This window comes from Girardinichthys multiradiatus, chromosome 11 (genome assembly GCF_021462225.1).
Source record: "Girardinichthys multiradiatus isolate DD_20200921_A chromosome 11, DD_fGirMul_XY1, whole genome shotgun sequence".
Classification (NCBI taxonomy): domain Eukaryota; kingdom Metazoa; phylum Chordata; class Actinopteri; order Cyprinodontiformes; family Goodeidae; genus Girardinichthys; species Girardinichthys multiradiatus.
In genome coordinates, this window is record NC_061804.1 from 27402101 (window position 1) to 27420849 (window position 18749).

Here is an 18749-nt window from a genome sequence, read left to right on the forward strand (position 1 = left end):
ATAAGCTTGGGGATTCAACTATGATTTGCGATTTGCCTTATTTTTCACCGCGTCCATCTGCACATCAAATCTGAGCATTGCCCCCTGTCCCACAGCATGACGCTAGACCACCATGTTCCACTGTGGGGACTACTCTAGATTTTATTTAGGGTCATCAGAATAAAGGAGGTTGCATACAAACGAAAGCTATATTTTTCAGATTAATTTTTTTTCATTATAACAAAATTTAAAACCCTCTGTCTTCTTTTCACTTCACATAAATAACAATAAAATCTAGTTTGTGATTGTAAAAGTTCAGGTGTGAATACTTTGGGAAGCGCTGTATGGATCGGGCTGGTGTAATTTACCTAAACAGCCTCTATCCCTCCTGATCTTCATTCTATTCTATTTTTTTAGTACTTTCTACCGACTTTCTTGTTTCCCTTCCCCGCAGAGAAATGAAAAGAAAATATAGGCCAGCTTTTATGGGAGCAATTTGACATATGACACAAGCCATGTGCATCACAAGTCCTGCTTTGTCTGCTTCGCTTTTATTTGTCTATAATGAAAGCTCCACAGTTATTCACACACTTTTATTACAGCTCTATAAGTAGCTGGCGGAGGCCTACTGAGTCACAGGGGGACCCCAGTAATATTTTCAGAGCCCCCTGGTGTCTGTCTGCACGGGCTTGATAGTATGAGACGACTGGCTTAACTCCACAGGCCTGCCCAGCTGGCCCTGCAGGGTCTCCACAGACTCAGCTTTGTTTCTACTCATGCCAGGTGGGGCTTGACTCTCTATCACAAAGCCACCAGGCCGCTGAGTAGAATACCTGTTTGCCCTGGCCATGCTAAAACCCCTGCCTGGCGGTCAGGCAGCAATTAGGACTCTGACAACCGACTCAGCTGATTATAACTGGCAGAGAGTCCCTGTCTGGATTTGACTGTCAGGTCAAGTCAACCAGCTTCACAGGGAAATATTCAGTGTTAAAAAGCCTCTGCAGGGGCTTGTGGCCTTGTTGAAAGTGCCAGCGTTTGGTGTGTGCTGCAATATTTGATGTAACAGTTGAAGTGCTGCCGATAGGCCAGTCGGTAGACGTCAGGCTTCTGTCTGTTGGGTTTCATTTCCCCCTGCTCTGCGCTGTAAAGCACAGTGTCAGCTCAGGCATTACCATAGACTGACCTTTGCCGCTGCACTCCCCACTGCACAGTTTTCTGACATTCAGGGGCGCTGTGGGGGAAGCAGGAGGAGGGTGGCCTGCTGCATGTGTTTTCTTTTTTTGCCGGTAATGTGTTGATGTGTGTGTTCCTCTACCAAATGATCTGATGGTATACGTTGCCATTTTGTTTTCTATTTTACTTGTGTGCCACAGCGATTGTTTCTGGAAGCTTGGAAAACAAAGACTCTGATTTGTCTGATATTGAGTTTTCCTCCACCCTGAGTCTGCCTGTTGTCAGAGAGATAGCTGTAATCTTTGTGTGAAATCTAGGCAACCTGATAAATGAGAGCTGGAAATCCTGCCTGCTGACATCAAGGCTCCATGTACCTAAAATCCTTCCAAGGCCAGAGGGAAAAGAATAACATATCAGGCCAATTAAAGTTAATGCATGGTGACACGCTGAATCGAGGGCAGGGATTGCTGCCATATGGCGGTCCAGGCTGTAACGCAGAAAGCAGAGGAAACACTGGAGGATCAGGGGACTGGGAGGCTTGCTAACAGAGAAGTTGATGCAGCACCAACAGGGCAGAGCACCTCAAAAACTTCCAGATCTGTCTCTAGACAGCAGCTCCACCACCCATTGCTAATCACCCACCATTTTCTCCCTTTCTCCCCTTTGCCACTGTGCCCCTGCAGCAACCCAAGGTGCAACTCCCTCAGGTATCTGTGTATTACTGGGAGCTTCATTAAGCCTTGTTTTTCTTCCCTCCCCGGGAGGATTTAAATGAGCTGTCATCCTGACCTTTTTGAGCTCCTGCTTTTTTAGAGCAAGTTGGATCCCCCACCATCAGCACCTCCACCGCCACCCGTCTTTCAGTCTTACCACCTTTCTCTCCGGCTTTGTCACTCTTTCCTCCTCTGGTCTATTCTCCCTGCGGGTGGTAAGACACTTTTAAGCCATCACCCTGCAGCATGCAGGCATGTCAAGGTTGTTTTGTGGGTAATTGCCTTTCTCAGAGAAGCTTTTTGTCTGTGCACACTTGCCGCCCTCCTCTGATGCCACACAGCTAACGGGGAGGGCACGGACCCTGTAGACTTAATTTGCTCCCTGACCGTTCTCCGGTGCTGATTAAGCTAGCATCTGTGGAGTTTGGAATACAGCAGCAAGCCAAGTGGAGCATGACTAGCCATTCCCCTTCCTTCTCCTACTGAGTTATTGTATAAAGTGGCTGACATTTATAGGAGCTACAGCTGTCCCTATTAATTTTCGTTCATCGCATTCTGAGTTTAATCCATTGTTTAATATGTCTCTAAAACAAAGGTCTCTTTTAATTCTGGAGATGCACTAGCCACCTCCAGGCCTCTCAGAAGTATGTCTTTTAAGCAAATCAAGTGCCTCAAGTTTTTCTACCCTAAAGAAAAAAATCTATTATATTTAAGTCTGAAATAATTACAAGTTGGCAATTTTAGCCAACACATGACAAGCATAGCTGGCATTTAAGTAGTGTCCTGTCCTAAAATGTTTTGCTCAACTTACAAAATGTGTAATAACTTTAATGCTAAGTGATGAAACCATAATACAAAGTGTTATTGGTAAGTTTTAACTAAAGTAATTATTGAAACCAGTAAGCATTTCTTACCTGACACGTAACTTAGCATCAGGGAAGAAGAAAAAACAAAACAGATGTGTCTGAGCAACAGCGTAGAACTCCAATGCATATAATCTGCCTTATAGCTGATCCCACTATCTCTGTGCTTTTGGCAGATCAAGACTTTCTTATCCTCAATGATGTAAAACTGACACATCACTCACCCATATGTTTAGACCTGTTGATTGACTGGCCATGAACCTCCGCCCCAGTCTTAAGTCTTTGTAGCTGCTAACAGGTTTTCTTCTAGGATTGTTTTCCGTTCGTCTTTTAATGAACTCTGACCACTGCCATGTTTTGTGGTGGAACTGTGGTGTTCATGGTGATGTGTCTCGCGGTGTTTTAAATGTCGGCCAGAACCTTCAATTTTGGTCTCTGTTTACTGATTAGGTGACTTCTGAAGAAAACTGGCTGCACTGGAATTTATTTAAGGGTGTAAATAAAAAAAATAAACTGGCAAATCTGTCTTCATGGGTAAAATACAGGAAAGTTTTTTGTTGTTGTAATGGATCAAAAATGTGGAGAAATTCATGTGGTTTGAACTTTTTTGCAAGATGATGTACAAGAATTAATATCTTCTGCTGTGGTCCGGGGAAGGTGGGGAGGTAGAGTGCAGGTACCAGGGTCTTACTAACCGACTTACATGCAGGGCGAGTTGAAGGAGAAGGGGGGACTGGGTCGATTTAAAACAGCCAATCCCTCAGGCCCAGTTTGCCCGTTTCACTTCAGCTGTTTGATGTTTAATTGAAGTTGTTATTGGCTTCAAATGTCACCTTACCTGATGCTGCAGGTGTGAATCAGTTTCTAATTGAAAGCTAACTATGTCCTCCCCAGCCCCATGCCTCCAGGGAGCAGCTCCAGACTTCTATTAGTCCAGACCCAGGCTCTGTATCGCCACGCACCATGTGCTGCCTCGCAGTTATGTCTGACCTCTCCCCTATCTCTCCTCCCCCCTCCCTTTCTCTATGCAGTGTGAGGAGAAGTGCGTGTCCCATGTTGCATTAGTGTCTGTGTGAAATGCTGGCCTGTCTGCCAGGGCCAGGTGACCTCCCCCTCCAGCTTCTCCCCCACACGCAGATGAACACTGGACTGCAGAAATGTAAGTACTGATCTCAGGACACACACACAAACCCACAATCCCACGCAACGATCCAAGCAGATATAATTCCACATTAGATCCCACTGCCAACCATGTCCCTGCTCTCTTTTCGCTCGCCCCGCATTAAACCCCAAAAACGAGGAATATTTTTGTTCTCCTGAAGTGCAAATCTGTCTTCATGGGAAATTAGGATGAACTGCGCCATTAATTTGCTGATGAACGAGCTCGCCGCCCCTCTCTCTCATCCCCCATGAAGACGTGTCTGTCACAACAGCGCGGCCCTGCCTGCTTTACCAGAACACCACCATCGCTGTGGAGTGTTAAACACAGCCATCTCGCCTAATTTTCACCGTCAGGAAGAGTCAGTTACTGTCAGACTTGCAGACAGATTGCGGCTGAGTGGTTTTGCCCCGCTGATCTTGTAATGCGAATGAATTTAAGATGCAATCTGCTGCCCTGGTGTAACAGCAGACTTGTCAGTGCCTGCCAGCTGAATTAAATGTGTTTGAATTTTACTAATCAACTTCTGACAAACTAGAGATTTTGAGCATGTGAGCTGGGATTGTGAATGGAAAAGTTAAGGTCAGAGTGAGCAGAGGCTGACTCCTAGTGAGGGCTGGAGATTAATACACAAATGAAAATAAATGTTTGTGTTGAAGTTTAATTTTATTTTGAACTAATAAATTCCTGTTTGCAACAAATCCTAATTAATTGTTTGATTTTAAATATATATTTCATCCAACAAAGGTCTGATCATATAAAAATAAAACAGTCTCTTCCTGTCTAAGTCTCTCTGAGTGGAAACTCAGTCCCAGCCTGACCCATTTCTGCTCCAGCTTTCTTTTGTGAAATGCTCCTGCTCATCAAGACTGTAATTTCAGAATCACAGTAATCAGCCAGCCCCCAGGAGATCAGCGAGCGTGAGGGAGTCTTAAGTGCCGGCGTCTGTTGCCTCTCTCAGGCAGCCTTGTGACATGGTGCAGCCATCAGCCCAGACTGTTTCTCTGCTCTTCCTTCATTTCTAACACACCAAGACACATCTGAGCACAACTGGAGTTCATTTTGTTTTTCTGCCCAACACTATAATGCATTTATGTGATGGAGTGAGTTGCGAACAGTGCGGCAATTCCAAGAAGCGTAATTTCAGTCAATTTTTTCTTCTGTTGGCTTTCTTTCATAATGATTTTCTCTTTCATCGTTTCTTCAAACAGAGACTGCTACATCAAAAGACATATATATGTTTCATTTCTGGATGTTTCAAAGATGCAAAGGAAAATTTAGTTCACTCTCAGCTATCGTACTTTGTATAAACCAGCACCTGTAGATCACCTCTTCTATCTTAGCAGCTTCATTCTCAGTGCACATAACGCAGTGTCTCCTGAGTACACGGTGCCTCCCAAATGTATTCATACCCCTTAAAACCTTCTCCAGGTTAGAACCATGAACGTCAGTGTGTTTTGTTGGGACAGTATGTTAAAGTAGCACAAAAGGAAAATAATAAATGTCTGTCAGAAGTTTTAAATAAAAGTCTGAAACGTGTGGTATTCATTTGGATTCAGTCTGACGCTCTCAAATAAAATGCATTACAACCAATTCCAGGGATAATGTTTCGAAGTAGTTCAAATTAGGTTTAGGTAGTGAAACAATACCCCAGGCTTTAAACATTGACCTAAATCTAATGCTTTGGCCCATGTTCACTCTGGAGGAGCTGTAGAGATGTATTCCACAGTTGGGCCTGTCTGTTGATAAAACTGTCTTGGAGCCCACAAAACTGGTCCTCATGGAGGGATGACAAGAAGAAAGCCATGGTTGACAGAAAACAACAACAAGTCCTGTTTGAAGTTTGCTACAAGCCATGTGGGGGACACAACAGATGTAGAAGTTGCCGTGTCATGATGAGACTAGAATTGTTGGTTTTGATCCAAAATGCTGCGTGTGGTGGAAAACCAGCACTGCAAATTACCATGAAAACACTGTGAAACACGGTGGTCAAAGCATCATGCTGAGGGAAGGCCTTTTCTTCAGCAAAGATGCATTTGATGGGGAGATGGATCCAGCTAAATACAGGGCAATACTGGAAGAGAGCCTTATAAAACTGGAGGTTCACATTCCAGTAGGACAATGATTCTAAACCTACAGCTAGAACTATAGTGGAATAGATCAGATAAAAGCATATTCCCGTGTTAGAATGGCCCAGTCAAAGTCTACACTTAAATCTAATTGGTAATCTGTGGCAAGAGTTGTAATTTGCTGTGCATAGATGGTTTTCATCCAATCTGAGTAAGCTTGCAAAGAAGAATGGACAAAATCATAACTCTAAATGTCCAACAGTGGCGGAGAAAAAGCACACATCCTCTTACTCAAAGGAAGCTGTTGTATAACCTGCTGGACTTGCTGCAAATGGTAGTTCTACAAAGGATTGAATGAGGTGGTCCTCAATAAAAATGCTCACCATATTTTTCAGACATTTTCAGGGTCTTGGATCACTTTAAAATTGTGGGACAGTTTGATGCTCAGATTTCATTAAAACAATGTTCAAGGTTTTTAAGACCCTAAAAGAGACCCAAAGGCAAACCGAGTTTAATCGGTGGTCACCAGTAACAGTTGACACTTAGAAGATGTAATTTGCTGACTTCTTAAAAACTTGGCTGAGGACTGAAGTTGAAGTACTCGTTGGGGAGAAGTGTTTAGAGTGGGCAAAGACTGTAGGGATATAAGAGATGATGTTCCTACAGAGGACAATATTGATATATTAACACACAAGCATAAAAGATCGCATGGTTAAGAACATACTGTCTGCCCAGGCGTAGGAGAACGTGCAGTATCATCTTTTACGCACAAAAGGAAAGGTGTGAACTAAAATTCCCAGAATTTTCCCATAAAACGGACTGAATCAGCAGATGAATCTTGTTGTTGAACCCTTCACTCCACAATCGGCAAGTGCTTCAGATCGATCCAGATCGCCTCTTCTGCTGTGACTGAATCTGGGGATGGGAGAGTCGTTTAAACTTACGAGCTCGCAGAGACAAGGCCAGAGCAACTGCTCTATTTATCATCAGGGAGTGAGTGTTAACAGATGATGGCTGTAAAGTGTAAAGGCTGTCGCAGGAGTATATCAAGTGAAGAAACCAGCCCATTTTCCTCTCAGGATGACTCAAGTGCCTTGAAGAGGCTCTTGTTCCTCGGTTCTTATAGGTAGAACAAATGGAGCACAGCTGGGCCGGTTCTTAGGGACAACTGATCTTGAAACTATCTCTTTTCATATTCTCCTTGTTCATTTATGAAGGTTATATTGCTTTATTGTTAGAAGAAAGAAGAGGTTTCATGTGACCCCCCAAAAGAAAAACACATGTCTAATTTGGTACCGGACCTTCAGTTCTAATTTGCTGTTCATGTGTGAAAAATACAATTTGCAGCAGCACAAGCCTCCACTTCCCCGCTGCTTAAACCTTGCTCAATAAAAACAGTAGTTTGAATAAAAGAGACCATAATTAGTGCCTGCTGACTGTGCACTTGTATTCCAATCAGCTCGCTAGCAGTGAGATAATTAGTGCTTGGCCAGAGCGGCCCCCTTTTCCCTGTTTCCTCCCTGGCAACGTACTTGGCTAGAGATCTGAGAGATGATATTCTCCATGCCACCAGCACTCACCAACATGTTTCCCTCATATTCCTCATTAACCTTCCCTTAATGCTTGTAGCTTTTCTAATAATCTTGGTTTCAGGTTAAGGTTGAAATGCTAAAAGGCTACACTTGCTTGGTAGAAGATTTAATCGGTAGCTGACAGGAGCTTTTAAATGATCTAAGTAGCACAGTTCCATTTTATCCACCGTTTATTACTGACTTTGGGCAGTGATTTATCCATTTTGTTGCATATTTGTCCATTGAAGCTGTTTTTGTCAGTCTGTGATCCTAGTTTATCTGAAATGAATGGTTAACGAAACATACAGTCAAGAAGATCATGCACTCTGTTGTGTTCACGAGAACCCCACTTCAAGATTTTAGTAATATTATAGAGAAAACCAAAAATATCTACTTTGTGTTTTTACACATGGAAAACAGGTTGCACAAGATACACATATTACATTGATTCTGATTACTGTGTTTATAGAGTCTAAAATCAGCCATCCCTTTCTACATCACCCCCTTTTTTCCATGATCTACGTGTTTATGCATTTGGCAGATTCTTACAAATAAGAATGTAACAATGCAATTAATACTAAAGCTAACAACACGGACTAAGAAGGAAGACCAACAGTCAGGTTCTGTCAGAGGTGGGAGTAGGGATGGTGTAGAAAAAGTGCAAACATAGAGGGAGATGCTGAAGAGCAGTAGAGGGTGTACAGGGTAGGTTTTAGGGTAGGAGATGCTCTATGAAGAGATGGGTCTTAAAAGTGTTTCTCAAGTTAGACGGGGACGCCCCTGTCCTGGTGCTCATTAGGTCATTCCACCATCGTGGAATGATGCTTGAAAAGAAAATGGTTTGTCTCTAGCGTGGTACAGGGAACGCTAGCCGACAGTCCCTTGACCACCGAGTCATGAATGAGGGGTTATGTTTAGCAGTGCAAAGTTGCGTGACCAAGCAACAGACATTTTTGAAGGTCAGCTGGTCCTCGATCATGACACCCAGGTTTCTAGCTACCTTTGATGGAGCAATGTGAAACAATTCAAAACAAGGAGTGTGCTGTCCCTGTGATGCTCATGCTAGAGAGCATGGACAAAAGAATACTATGTTTTTATGGTATTAAATAAACCAGATAAGTCTGGCAGGATAACTACTGAGGACTTGGCTGTCACTTTGGCTTGTTTTGACGCTTCTATCACAGCCAGCAGAGCCGTTTTGGCTACTTTTGAATCTGGATTGGTTTGGGTTAAAGAGATTGTTTCATGATTATTTTTTCTGCTTGAAAATTGCCCTTTCAATCGTTTTAAATAGAAACCGTTTCTTATGGCTTATGCACAACTAATAGGCCCCTCCAGTGATTGCTCTGGATTCACTTGTATGATGTATAGGACAAATTAATCTGTAAGGATGTTTAATTATGTGTTAATTGCAGAACTATGATCTTAACTGGTCTGGTGTAGAACAGAGCCTGGTGTTTCATGTTCCCGGGCCACATCTGCAATATTTTGTTGCCGTCTGTTTTGATAATCGCACACTGTGCATCATTCAGATACTTGTTGCTCTGTGGTTGCATTTCTATCTGCTACGAACAGACGAGGAATCAAGATGGAATAACTAAAAAAAATCTCATTTTTAGGCAACCCCTAAAAACCTGTAAGGTTTGCTCCTTTCATTGCCAACAAAAAGTCCATGGAGGAAAATCAATGTGCTACAACCAATCATGTTGTTTGGCCTCTGAAAAGAAGTGGCAGCACTGCTGAGAAATCTTCAGGTATAATTATAGGTTTAGGAAATAATGGTTAATATAATTATGCCCTTTTATGACTCATGAGGGTATGACATCCTGGTATTTCCATCTCTGACCGCATTCTCAACCTACAACAGATAATTTCCTCTTTAGTCAAACATAAAATTAAAAATATTGCCTTTGGTCAAAATACACTATGAGCTCTAAGCAGATTAAAAGGCATAAAGAATGCCTGGTCAATATCCAGTGAAGTTGTTTTTAACCTGTCTTCTCCATCTGTAGTAATGGATGTGATGAAACAGCTACATATGCTAGTATCTTTAATCAAAAGCTGTTTCTCAAGGTCATCCTCACAAACCTTGAAAGATGATTGTTTTGACCTGATTAAGATGTAAATATTGGATGTTCTTAGATGATTTTTCCATATTTCCAATCTTTGCTTGGAATAACTCTGCCCTGATGGTTATTATTTCCCAAAGGCATCATGGGTTACAGGAATACAGTGAGTAGGAAGCTATGAAGTTGATGTTAACTTTAGCATCATTAGCAGCTAACTGTAACGGTTTTCTTGGTTAGGCCTGCAGGAAGTCTTTATTAGTTGACTTTATCAACACAACAGAGCAATTCAGGAACTACTTCGTTTATTACTTCCCAATAAGAGTCATTAACATGGATACAACAGGATGTCGAGCTCAAAGCGCTCTCCTTCAAGTGTCCTGACAATAGACGCCTTTCTTGATCAAATGAAGTCACATGCTGAAATCAGCTGTACAACGCTTTGCAAGAGAAATATTGTGATGTTTTAAAACCATTAAACCTTGCGCCCACCTTGGTAATGAAATGATCCAGATGCTATGTTACTTGCAGCAGATCATGGTGCTCTCCTGCTTCTCACTTACAATCCTTTTTACTGCAACACATGAGGACGTTTTCACAACATGAGGGCTGTGTCAGAATCCCTGACTGTGGTTACATTTTCCAGTAAAATCAGCCCTGTATTTATTCAGTCTGTTCCTGTCACCACGAGACATCATTTCCAACAAGATCATTAATCATTCCTTGTGTTTGACAGGCAAAACCTATCCTCAGCATGTCTGTATGCTTGTGTGGAAGTGTTCATTTCTCTGTGTTTGCTTAGCCTGGCATTTATTCAGTGACAGACAGACACTGGGCCCCGATGATGTCGGGTGTCAGGCTCCAGCTCCTTGGCCCAGACCCCTGCATTAACGAGGCTGCCGTCAGTGGGCTGAACACTTTGTTACAGTGGAGCCCCCACCATGTGTGTCTGTGTGCCGCCCCATACCAGCCCCCGCACATCACTACCCATTGTGTCCTCTTCGCAAATAAAGCATGAATTAATTAGCTAGTTGGCACAACTCCTGGGTCTGCTAGCTCCGTGCCCCTCACTTCAGTCTCTTCAGCTGTGTGCTTCATCCCATGAGGCCAGGCTGACTGCTGTGAGACTGAGCCTAAGCACTACAGTCATAGGAAACCATAGACTTCTGGCAGAATCACACATTCTTGATTTCTTCTTTATTCTACACCAAAGTCAGGGAACTACTTAGCTGTGAAGACATCTGCATTATTGAAAATGCTCATTTCTTCACTAGATCATCCATAGTTCTGCGTCCTCTCTCATGCTCTCTTCTCCACAGCTCACCTCACAAGAGGCCGTCGGATTTTTATTTAAAATGTCAATGCATTTCAAAGACCCAAGGACTAAACATGATAAACAGGCCCACAGCATCACAGATCCTCACTCTATGCAACAGTAGACATTAGGGGCATTTTCACATATTCAACCTTTGTTTTAAGCCAACGCCATCTGGAGCATTTGCTGCAAAGCTCGATTTTTTTCAACCACAAACACCAGTAAAATTTCCAATAAAGTTCAACAAACTCCACATCTTCACATTCATAATGTTAGGACAGAAATGGCTTTTTTTGGGCATTTCTCACAACCAACCAGTTAGTATGTAGATGGTGTCTAATGGTTGTTATGGAGACTTGGTGAATGTCCTGCACTCAATGACAAGATGAATGTGGTTCCTCCTCCAGCCAGGTGACCAGTGGCTAAAGAAATGACCCTCTGTTTCCCAGCACATACATCATGTCCTACGTTTTTATTCTGCCTCAGAGAAACAGAAAGTTAGTTCCTAAATTCAAGTTTCTAGAAAGCCCGATCAACTTTTCAGTTGAAATTAAAAAGTAAAGGTTAAATAAAAAATGCTTCAGTCACCATTTCTTTTAGGAGCTAAGTAAAAATTACCAATAATTGTGCCACTGATAATTTAGTTAAAAGAAAATATTTGTTTGAATGGGATTTCCCACACTGACAAATTTCAATCAAATAAAAACCTTTAATTTTCAAATATTTTCAGTGTGTTGATGCTAGTACAAAAATAATACATTTACTTTATTGCATTTTACACCTGTTTACTAGGGTTGCCAACAAATGCCCTTCTCTGTATGTTCAAATTGGACTGGTTGTGCACTGAAATCTGCTTGGATTAAAAAAAAAACCATGACAGATTAAATGGATCATTTTGACACATGAACCAACTGTTTTTGTGGTTGTTGTTGCTGTTTTTGAACAACCTCACACACTCCCACATGCGCAAACAGGTAATCATGTTCACATTGTCGCCTAGGCTTTGTTAAATTTAGTCACTGTGCTTAGCAGGTGTAGCAGACGTCTATGAGCGGAGTCCTAGGAGGTGTTCCTACACATCAGAGATGCTGCTTCTGTGTCTGATTAGTTGTCTGCTGTCATGGAGAGCCGCTCTCTGCATCTCTCTTTCACTCTGTTTTTTTTTTTCTTTTTGCTCCCTGTAACAGCCACAGGGGAACCATTACTGCCTCTCTTATTCTTTGTTTGGTTTGTGATTCACCCACTACATCACAGCCCACCCTCAGCACTTCTCCTTGGCCTGAATGTGTCAATTAGGGCCAGTAATAGCTTTTGACCTAAAAGTCACCAACAACTGTCCTTAACTGGATTTCACTTGAATTTCTTTTTTTCTGAATGTGTCAGCTTTAATATTTCTGCTGAGAATAGGAAACCTCAACCTCATCTACATCTAGTCATCATGCAATGGTAGCTATTAGTTTTAAAGGGAAAATACACTGCTCAAAAAAATAAAGGGAACACTTAAAACAATATAACTCTAAGTAAATCAAACTTCTGTGAAATCAAACTGTCCACTTAGGAAGAAACACTGATTGACAATCAATTTCACATGATGTTGTTCAAATGGAAAAGACAACAGGGGGAACTCATTGGTGATTAGCAAGAAACACTCAATAAAGGAGTGGTTCAGCAGGTGGGGACCACAGACCACTTCTCAGTACCTATACTTTCTGGCTGATGTTTTGGTCACTTTTGAATGTTGGTGGTGCTTTCACACTCGTGGTAGCAGGAGACGGACTCTACAACCCACACAAGTAGCTCAGGTAGAGCAGCTCATCCAGGATGGCACATCAATGCGAGCTGTAGCAAGAAGGTTTGCTGTGTCTGTCAGCGTAGTGTCCAGAGCCTGTAGGCGCTGCCAGGAGACAGGCCAGTACACCAGGAGACGTGGAGGAGGCCGTAGGAGGGCAACAACCCAGCAGCAGGACCGCTACCTCCACCTTTGTGTAAGGAGGAACAGGAGGAGCACTGCCAGAGCCCTGCAAAATGACCTCCAGCAGGCCACAAATGCGCATGTGTCTGCACAAACGGTTCCTCCTAATGCAGGACAATGCTAGACCTCATGTGGCTGGAGTGTGTCAGCAGTTCCTGCAAGATGAAGACATTGAAGCTATGGACGTTCCTCAGACCTGAATCCGATGAAGCACATCTGGGACATCATGTCTCGCTCCATCCATCAACGTCACGTTGCACCACAGACTGTCCAGGAGTTGGCGGATGCTTTAGTCCAGGTCTGGGAGGAGATCCCTCAGGAGACCATCCGCCATCTCATCAGGAGCATGCCCAGGTGTTGTAGGGAGGTCATACAGACACGTGGAGGCCACACAATACTGAGCCTCATTTTGACTTGTTTTAAAGACATTACATCAAAGTTGGATCAGCCTGTAGTGTGTTTTTCCACTTTAATTTTGTGTGTGACTCCAAATCCAGGCCTCCATTGGTTAATAAATTTGATTTTCATTGATGATTTTTGTGTGATTTTGTTGTCAGCACATTCAACTTTGTACAGAACAAAGTATTCAATGAGAATATTTCATTCATTCAGATCTAGGATGTGTTATTAGAGTGTTCCCTTTATTTTTTGAGCAGTGTATTTACACAAGAGCTCTTTCTAAATGTATATTCCACTAAGCTCCTTAGATTTCAACTGATGTTTGCTTTTGTGTCATAAACATAACTTTGCAATAATTCATAACCCTTGAACTTTTCCACCTTAGAACCACAAACTATAATGTATTTTTACTTAATTTTATGTGATAGACCGACGCAAGGCAACGCATATTTGGGAAGTTGGAGGGAAACTCAGAATTATTCTAAACATTTTTACAAACAAAAGTCGTGTAATTTGTATCTAGTCTGATGCCCCTAAATAAAGTCCAGTGAAGGCATGGTTGGGCACTTTTTTTTGTAACTTCTAAAATGAAAATCTTCTTAAAATGGAAAATCTTGCTTACAACACAATGTTTTATGTCTTTTATTTGCTATGTATCTTTTGCTTTTAGTTTTGCTTACATTGAGCAACATTTCGTCCAAAACAAATGTGGGTGCACCCATTTACAGCAAGCATTTCTGAAGAAAGAGGGACCAATGTCCCATATTACCAATTAGACTTGACTAAAAGTAGTAAATAGACCAAGAAATTAGAAAACGGTTCACAAAAAAAGCTTTTTTGTTGCCTTTTATTTAATGTTGCAAACATGTGAGACCCTTTTGACAGAACAGTTATTAATCGCGCTCGCCACAAATTGTTCCGTTTTTTAAGAGTCACGCAGGGGACCTTGCAAAAATGTGGAAGAACATGATCTGGTCAGATGAGACCAAATTAGAACTTTTTGGCCTACATTCAAAACACTGTATGGTGAAAATCACCCTGAACACACCCTCCCTATGATAAAACATGGTGGTAGTACCATAATGCTGTGGAGAGGCTTTCTCTCAGTATGGTTTGTGGGTGTAACGTGACAAAATGAGAAAAAGTTCAATACTTTTTTATGGTACAGTACACTTTTAACTGGTTTAAACTACTTCATTTTGCCTCGCTCTGTTCTTTTCTCTTTTTACCTTTCTAACTACATCTGTCCTGGTTCTTCTTCAGGGGATACCATACAAAGGATGAGATCCGCTCCGTTTCCAACCCCTGCAGAATTGGATGCATATGCTAAGAAGGTTGCCAACAACCCCCTTACCATCAAGATCTTTCCTAACAGTGTCAAAGTCCCCCAGCGTAACCACGTGCGCCGTACGGTCAACGGGCTGGATACGTCAGGCCAGCGCTACAGCCCTTACCCCCCCTCTCAGGCCAGTGCCAAGACGGGACTCCTTGCTATCGTCAAGGTGCCCACAGTCAAAGGTATCCTGAAAGATTTTGATGGTAGCCGGGCTCGCTTGCACTCTGAAGTCAGTATGAACCCTCCCACTGGACCCTATCAAGTGGCTTCAACCAGCACTTTAAACCACCACCCACCTCTGCCCAACCTGCCCCAGCACAGCTTAATCCACCAACAGCAGGACCTGCCTCAGACTTTACATCTACCCCTTTCTCAGCAGCAGGCTCACACTCAGAGTCTTAGACACCCTCCCCCTTTGGCCCTACACCCTCAGGGGCCGACCAGACTCCAGACTTTGTCTCAACACCCAGCCCTTGGCCACTCGCAGGGGCCCCCTGCAGTCATGCTTCAGCAACAGCCACCACCTGGCCTGCAGGGGAGCAGAAAGCTGCCAGATGGCGACGCGCCACCTAACGTTACCGTCTCTACCTCAACCATTCCACTCTCGATGGCTGCCGGGCTGCACCAGGCCCGTCAGGCTGACCTGAGCACCATTGTGCATCAGCTCAACCAGTTTTGCCAAGCGCGCGGCCAGGGCCCAGGAGCTAGCTCCATGTGTGAAGGCCAGATCGCCAACCCCAGTCCCATCAGTCGCAACCTGCTTATTAGTGCATGCTCCAGGGTTTCCATGCACAGTAACCATGCTACTCCTGGCTTTCCTCCACCCAACTGCATTATTGGCCCTCAAGAAAAAGCCACAGCTCCAATGGGAGCCCACCCCCCACCCAGTGTGGCTGGTATGAACCACTTGCCTTCCAACCATGCTGATCCAAAACATCAGCAGCATCTGCAGCACCATATTCACCCCCAACAGAATCAGCTCCAACATACCACCCAGCAGCAGCAGAAGATGCGCTCCTGGAATCCACATCAGTTGGCTCATGTGCCCCACATTCATAACGGCATGACGCACCTCTGCAAACAGCCTTCTAGGGAGCCTTCCTTCCATTTTAAAGGCATGGGGTTCCCCGCAGAAGTTTTGGGTGGTCATCCGTACTCGCTGAAGCCTCCAGTGGACAGGCCTACACCTTCCCCACCTGTCAACAACAACAGTATGCCTGGTCCCATGGCCCACTACACTAACGGTCACTACTTCCAGTCCCACATTTGGAGCAGCAGCATACTTCCCACACCCAACAGTGACAGCTCGGGGTCTCAGGACGTAGCCATGCCATTCCACAATGCAGGCCCAGGAGGGTGTACCACGCTGGACTGTGGGCCCCTTGGGGCTCCCCATTATAGGCTCGCACCGAGCTCCACCACGTCCTCCTCTGGCCAGACTAATCTGATGCAAACGGCAGATTACTTGGGTGGGGACTTCCAGACGCCCTACTTCCGCGATCAGAATCTCGGGTTGATAGGCAAGATGCACAGGCCCCCTCTGAGCATGGTAGGTCCAGAGGTCGGAGATGGCAGAACCGCTCTCATCCAGCACCCAGGGTACAGATAAGCTATGGCCTTGTCTCCACAACCATTATCAAGTCCTTTTGTTTAGTCTTAAGAAAGGAAATAGAAGAAAACTCATCAGATAACCTAAAGGACAACAAGTATTAAAGAGGGTAAAATAATATATTTAATGCAGAACAGTAGTTTCTTGTTTTTGTTTGTTTCATCTTGCAAGTGATCAATTGCTTGATTTTTATTTTGCTTTTACCTGAAACTACAGGTAACTTTGTTTATTTCTGAAAGTGTGTATGTGTGTACACATCTGTACTCCTCTGTGCTTCTTCCTCCATCATACATTGAATTTCTGTGCCTGGATTTGAGCAGATTCTGTGTTATCTCTACAGCAGATCCATAACCTGGCTTTTCTTATGCATGTAAGAAAGAAGTAAAAATGATCACTCTCAGAAAAAAAGTGACAACTGATATTTGATTTGGTTTTTTTTTTGGTTTTTTTGAAGTTTTACTGCACAATATCAGGAATTTTTGGCTGTGACTGGTTTAGACTTCACTTTGGTGGTGATGCTAAAATTAAGTACAATCACTTCCATGCAGAAAAGAAAATAAAGAGATGGATGAAAAATGGGCTTTAATAATTAGCAGTATACATGTTCAGCAGAGGGCTTTGTTCTGTTTATTTATTTCTATAACAGGACTCTTACAGATGGTTTCCTTTCAGTAAAAGAAGCATGTCATCAGGTTGTTTGTACATTATAAAGATAAAGCAGGAGCAAATATGACAAAAAAAAGCCAATGCTCTGTTCTGCTTATAATGCTGCAGTGAATTCAGGTATTTAAAAAATTAAGCCTTGTGGCTAGAGCCACATTTGGCAACAGCATTTAGAGATAAGGGCAGAAAGTAATGAAAACAGTTTCCCTGCTCTACCTTAAAATGGCCAAAGTCAGGTTGATGAAGACACACCAGTATGAAATTGTGCCATCGCATCTTTACATATATATATATATATATATATATTTTTTTTTTTGTAACAAAATGTATTACTTGAATGTTGCGGTTCTTCATTTTGCAGGTATCGAAAGGGATCTGTCGGCTTTGTGGACACTGAAAGAGTTGTTTTAATGTGACGCAGAATCTAAAGCCAAGGCGGAGCTTCTAACCCTGACAGGGTTGAAAACTGAGTCACGTGTGAGTTGCTACTGATTCTTATGTGAAGTCTGCTCCAATAGACCAAATTGATCACTTGCAAGATCGTTCGGAGGGTAAACGAAACGGTGGTTTCGTTTCAACGTGAAAAACAGCAAATGCATTGTTTATTTTCTTGTACACTGGCTTACCTACTAGACTACTGTAACTTTTAATGATTGTGTGTGAATGTTGCCAGCTGATGCAGGCGCAGTTAAAAGTGAGTGTTGGGGTGTGTGTCTGTGTGTGTGTGTGTGTGTGTTTCTAATAACACAATGACACCTATGTTTTGTTCACTGAACTCCCTAACAGCCCTTAAAAAGCCTTAAGTGTTTGGTCCTTGGACTTTCCTTTGACAATGAGCATGGTTTTAAATAAAAAAAAACCCAAATAAAGAGAGGAGGTAAATGACATACAGAAACAGCAATTTTTTATTTTTGTTTTCTTTTTTTGCCTTTTCGTTTGAATAAAGTTTTCCTCATTGAGAGCAATTCCTTAGAGATTCCTTATGGTTGGAAAGCAAGAAAAATTAGGAATATTTTGTAATTATATATTTTTAGCAATGTGTAGTTACTGAGCTGTAACTTTTTTCCAGTTTCAAAGCTTCAGTTTGCATTTGTGACTATTTATGATATTTGATTTGCTTGTTATTTAAATTTATTTTCCTCTTTGTTTCTTGTACTATTGCTGTGAGATAGAAGAAGGTCCACAAGCCTTTCTTTTGTCATTCTGTACGACAGATAAGGGGCAAGAGCGTGAGAGTTGTGCTACTCTTTTTGTAATATTGTAATAATAAAATAAAGTTCTAATTTATGCTTTGAAAGGTGTCAGAGTCATTTGAAATGTTTAAAGCAGCAAAAGTGTAGAATCCCCTCATGTTACGCTGTCCTACTGTTCAACAGCTGTTCACACAAGTCTTTGCATTAAAGTCCCTGCTAGAGGTTTTAGCATCATCATAATTGTCATTTTAAGTTTGTGCTTTCCAAGATTCATCTGGACCCATTTTGGTTATATTTTAAAACCAGTTTTGATTTGTGTTTTTGATCAATGTCACCTGTGTCCTGGTGTGAATCTGACCCAAACTGTCACCCTGGATTAAAGGAAATTGAGTAGGATGATCTGTAACCCCTAGAGCTGAAGTGCATCATAAACTGAAAACTGTTAAAGACCAGCATCTTTGTCCAGCCGTAATGTCGGTTTGGCAGAAACCAAAAGGATGCTGACCAAGTTAAAACCACGTCTGCCTTTTCAAGCTTGCCTGGATTTTTCAGCTACCCACATGAACAAGCCAATTATCCTCTAAGAAAAAAGTTTCATTGTCAGATGAGACCAAGATTGAGCTATTTGGTTATGTTGGCAAGAATAATACTCACAGGAGCCAAGGGGAA

At 42.6% G+C, this 18749-nt stretch overlaps 1 protein-coding gene across 4 annotated transcripts in view; it reads left to right on the forward strand.

Moving 5' to 3' along the window:
* fam222ba (family with sequence similarity 222 member Ba) overlaps window positions 1-18184 on the forward strand; it is a 47950-nt gene extending 29766 nt beyond the window's left edge. For 3 of the 4 annotated variants that reach the window (XM_047378694.1, XM_047378692.1, XM_047378693.1), the window contains exons 2-3: window positions 3760-3887; window positions 14543-18184. In XM_047378694.1, coding sequence (XP_047234650.1) covers window positions 3806-3887; window positions 14543-16224 — 1764 coding nt within the window. In that variant the 5' untranslated portion in view covers window positions 3760-3805 and the 3' untranslated portion in view covers window positions 16225-18184. The remainder of the gene's footprint in view (window positions 1-3759; window positions 3888-14542) is intronic. The other variant, XM_047378695.1, reaches the window with a different exon arrangement.
* Window positions 18185-18749: the final 565 nt, after the last annotated feature.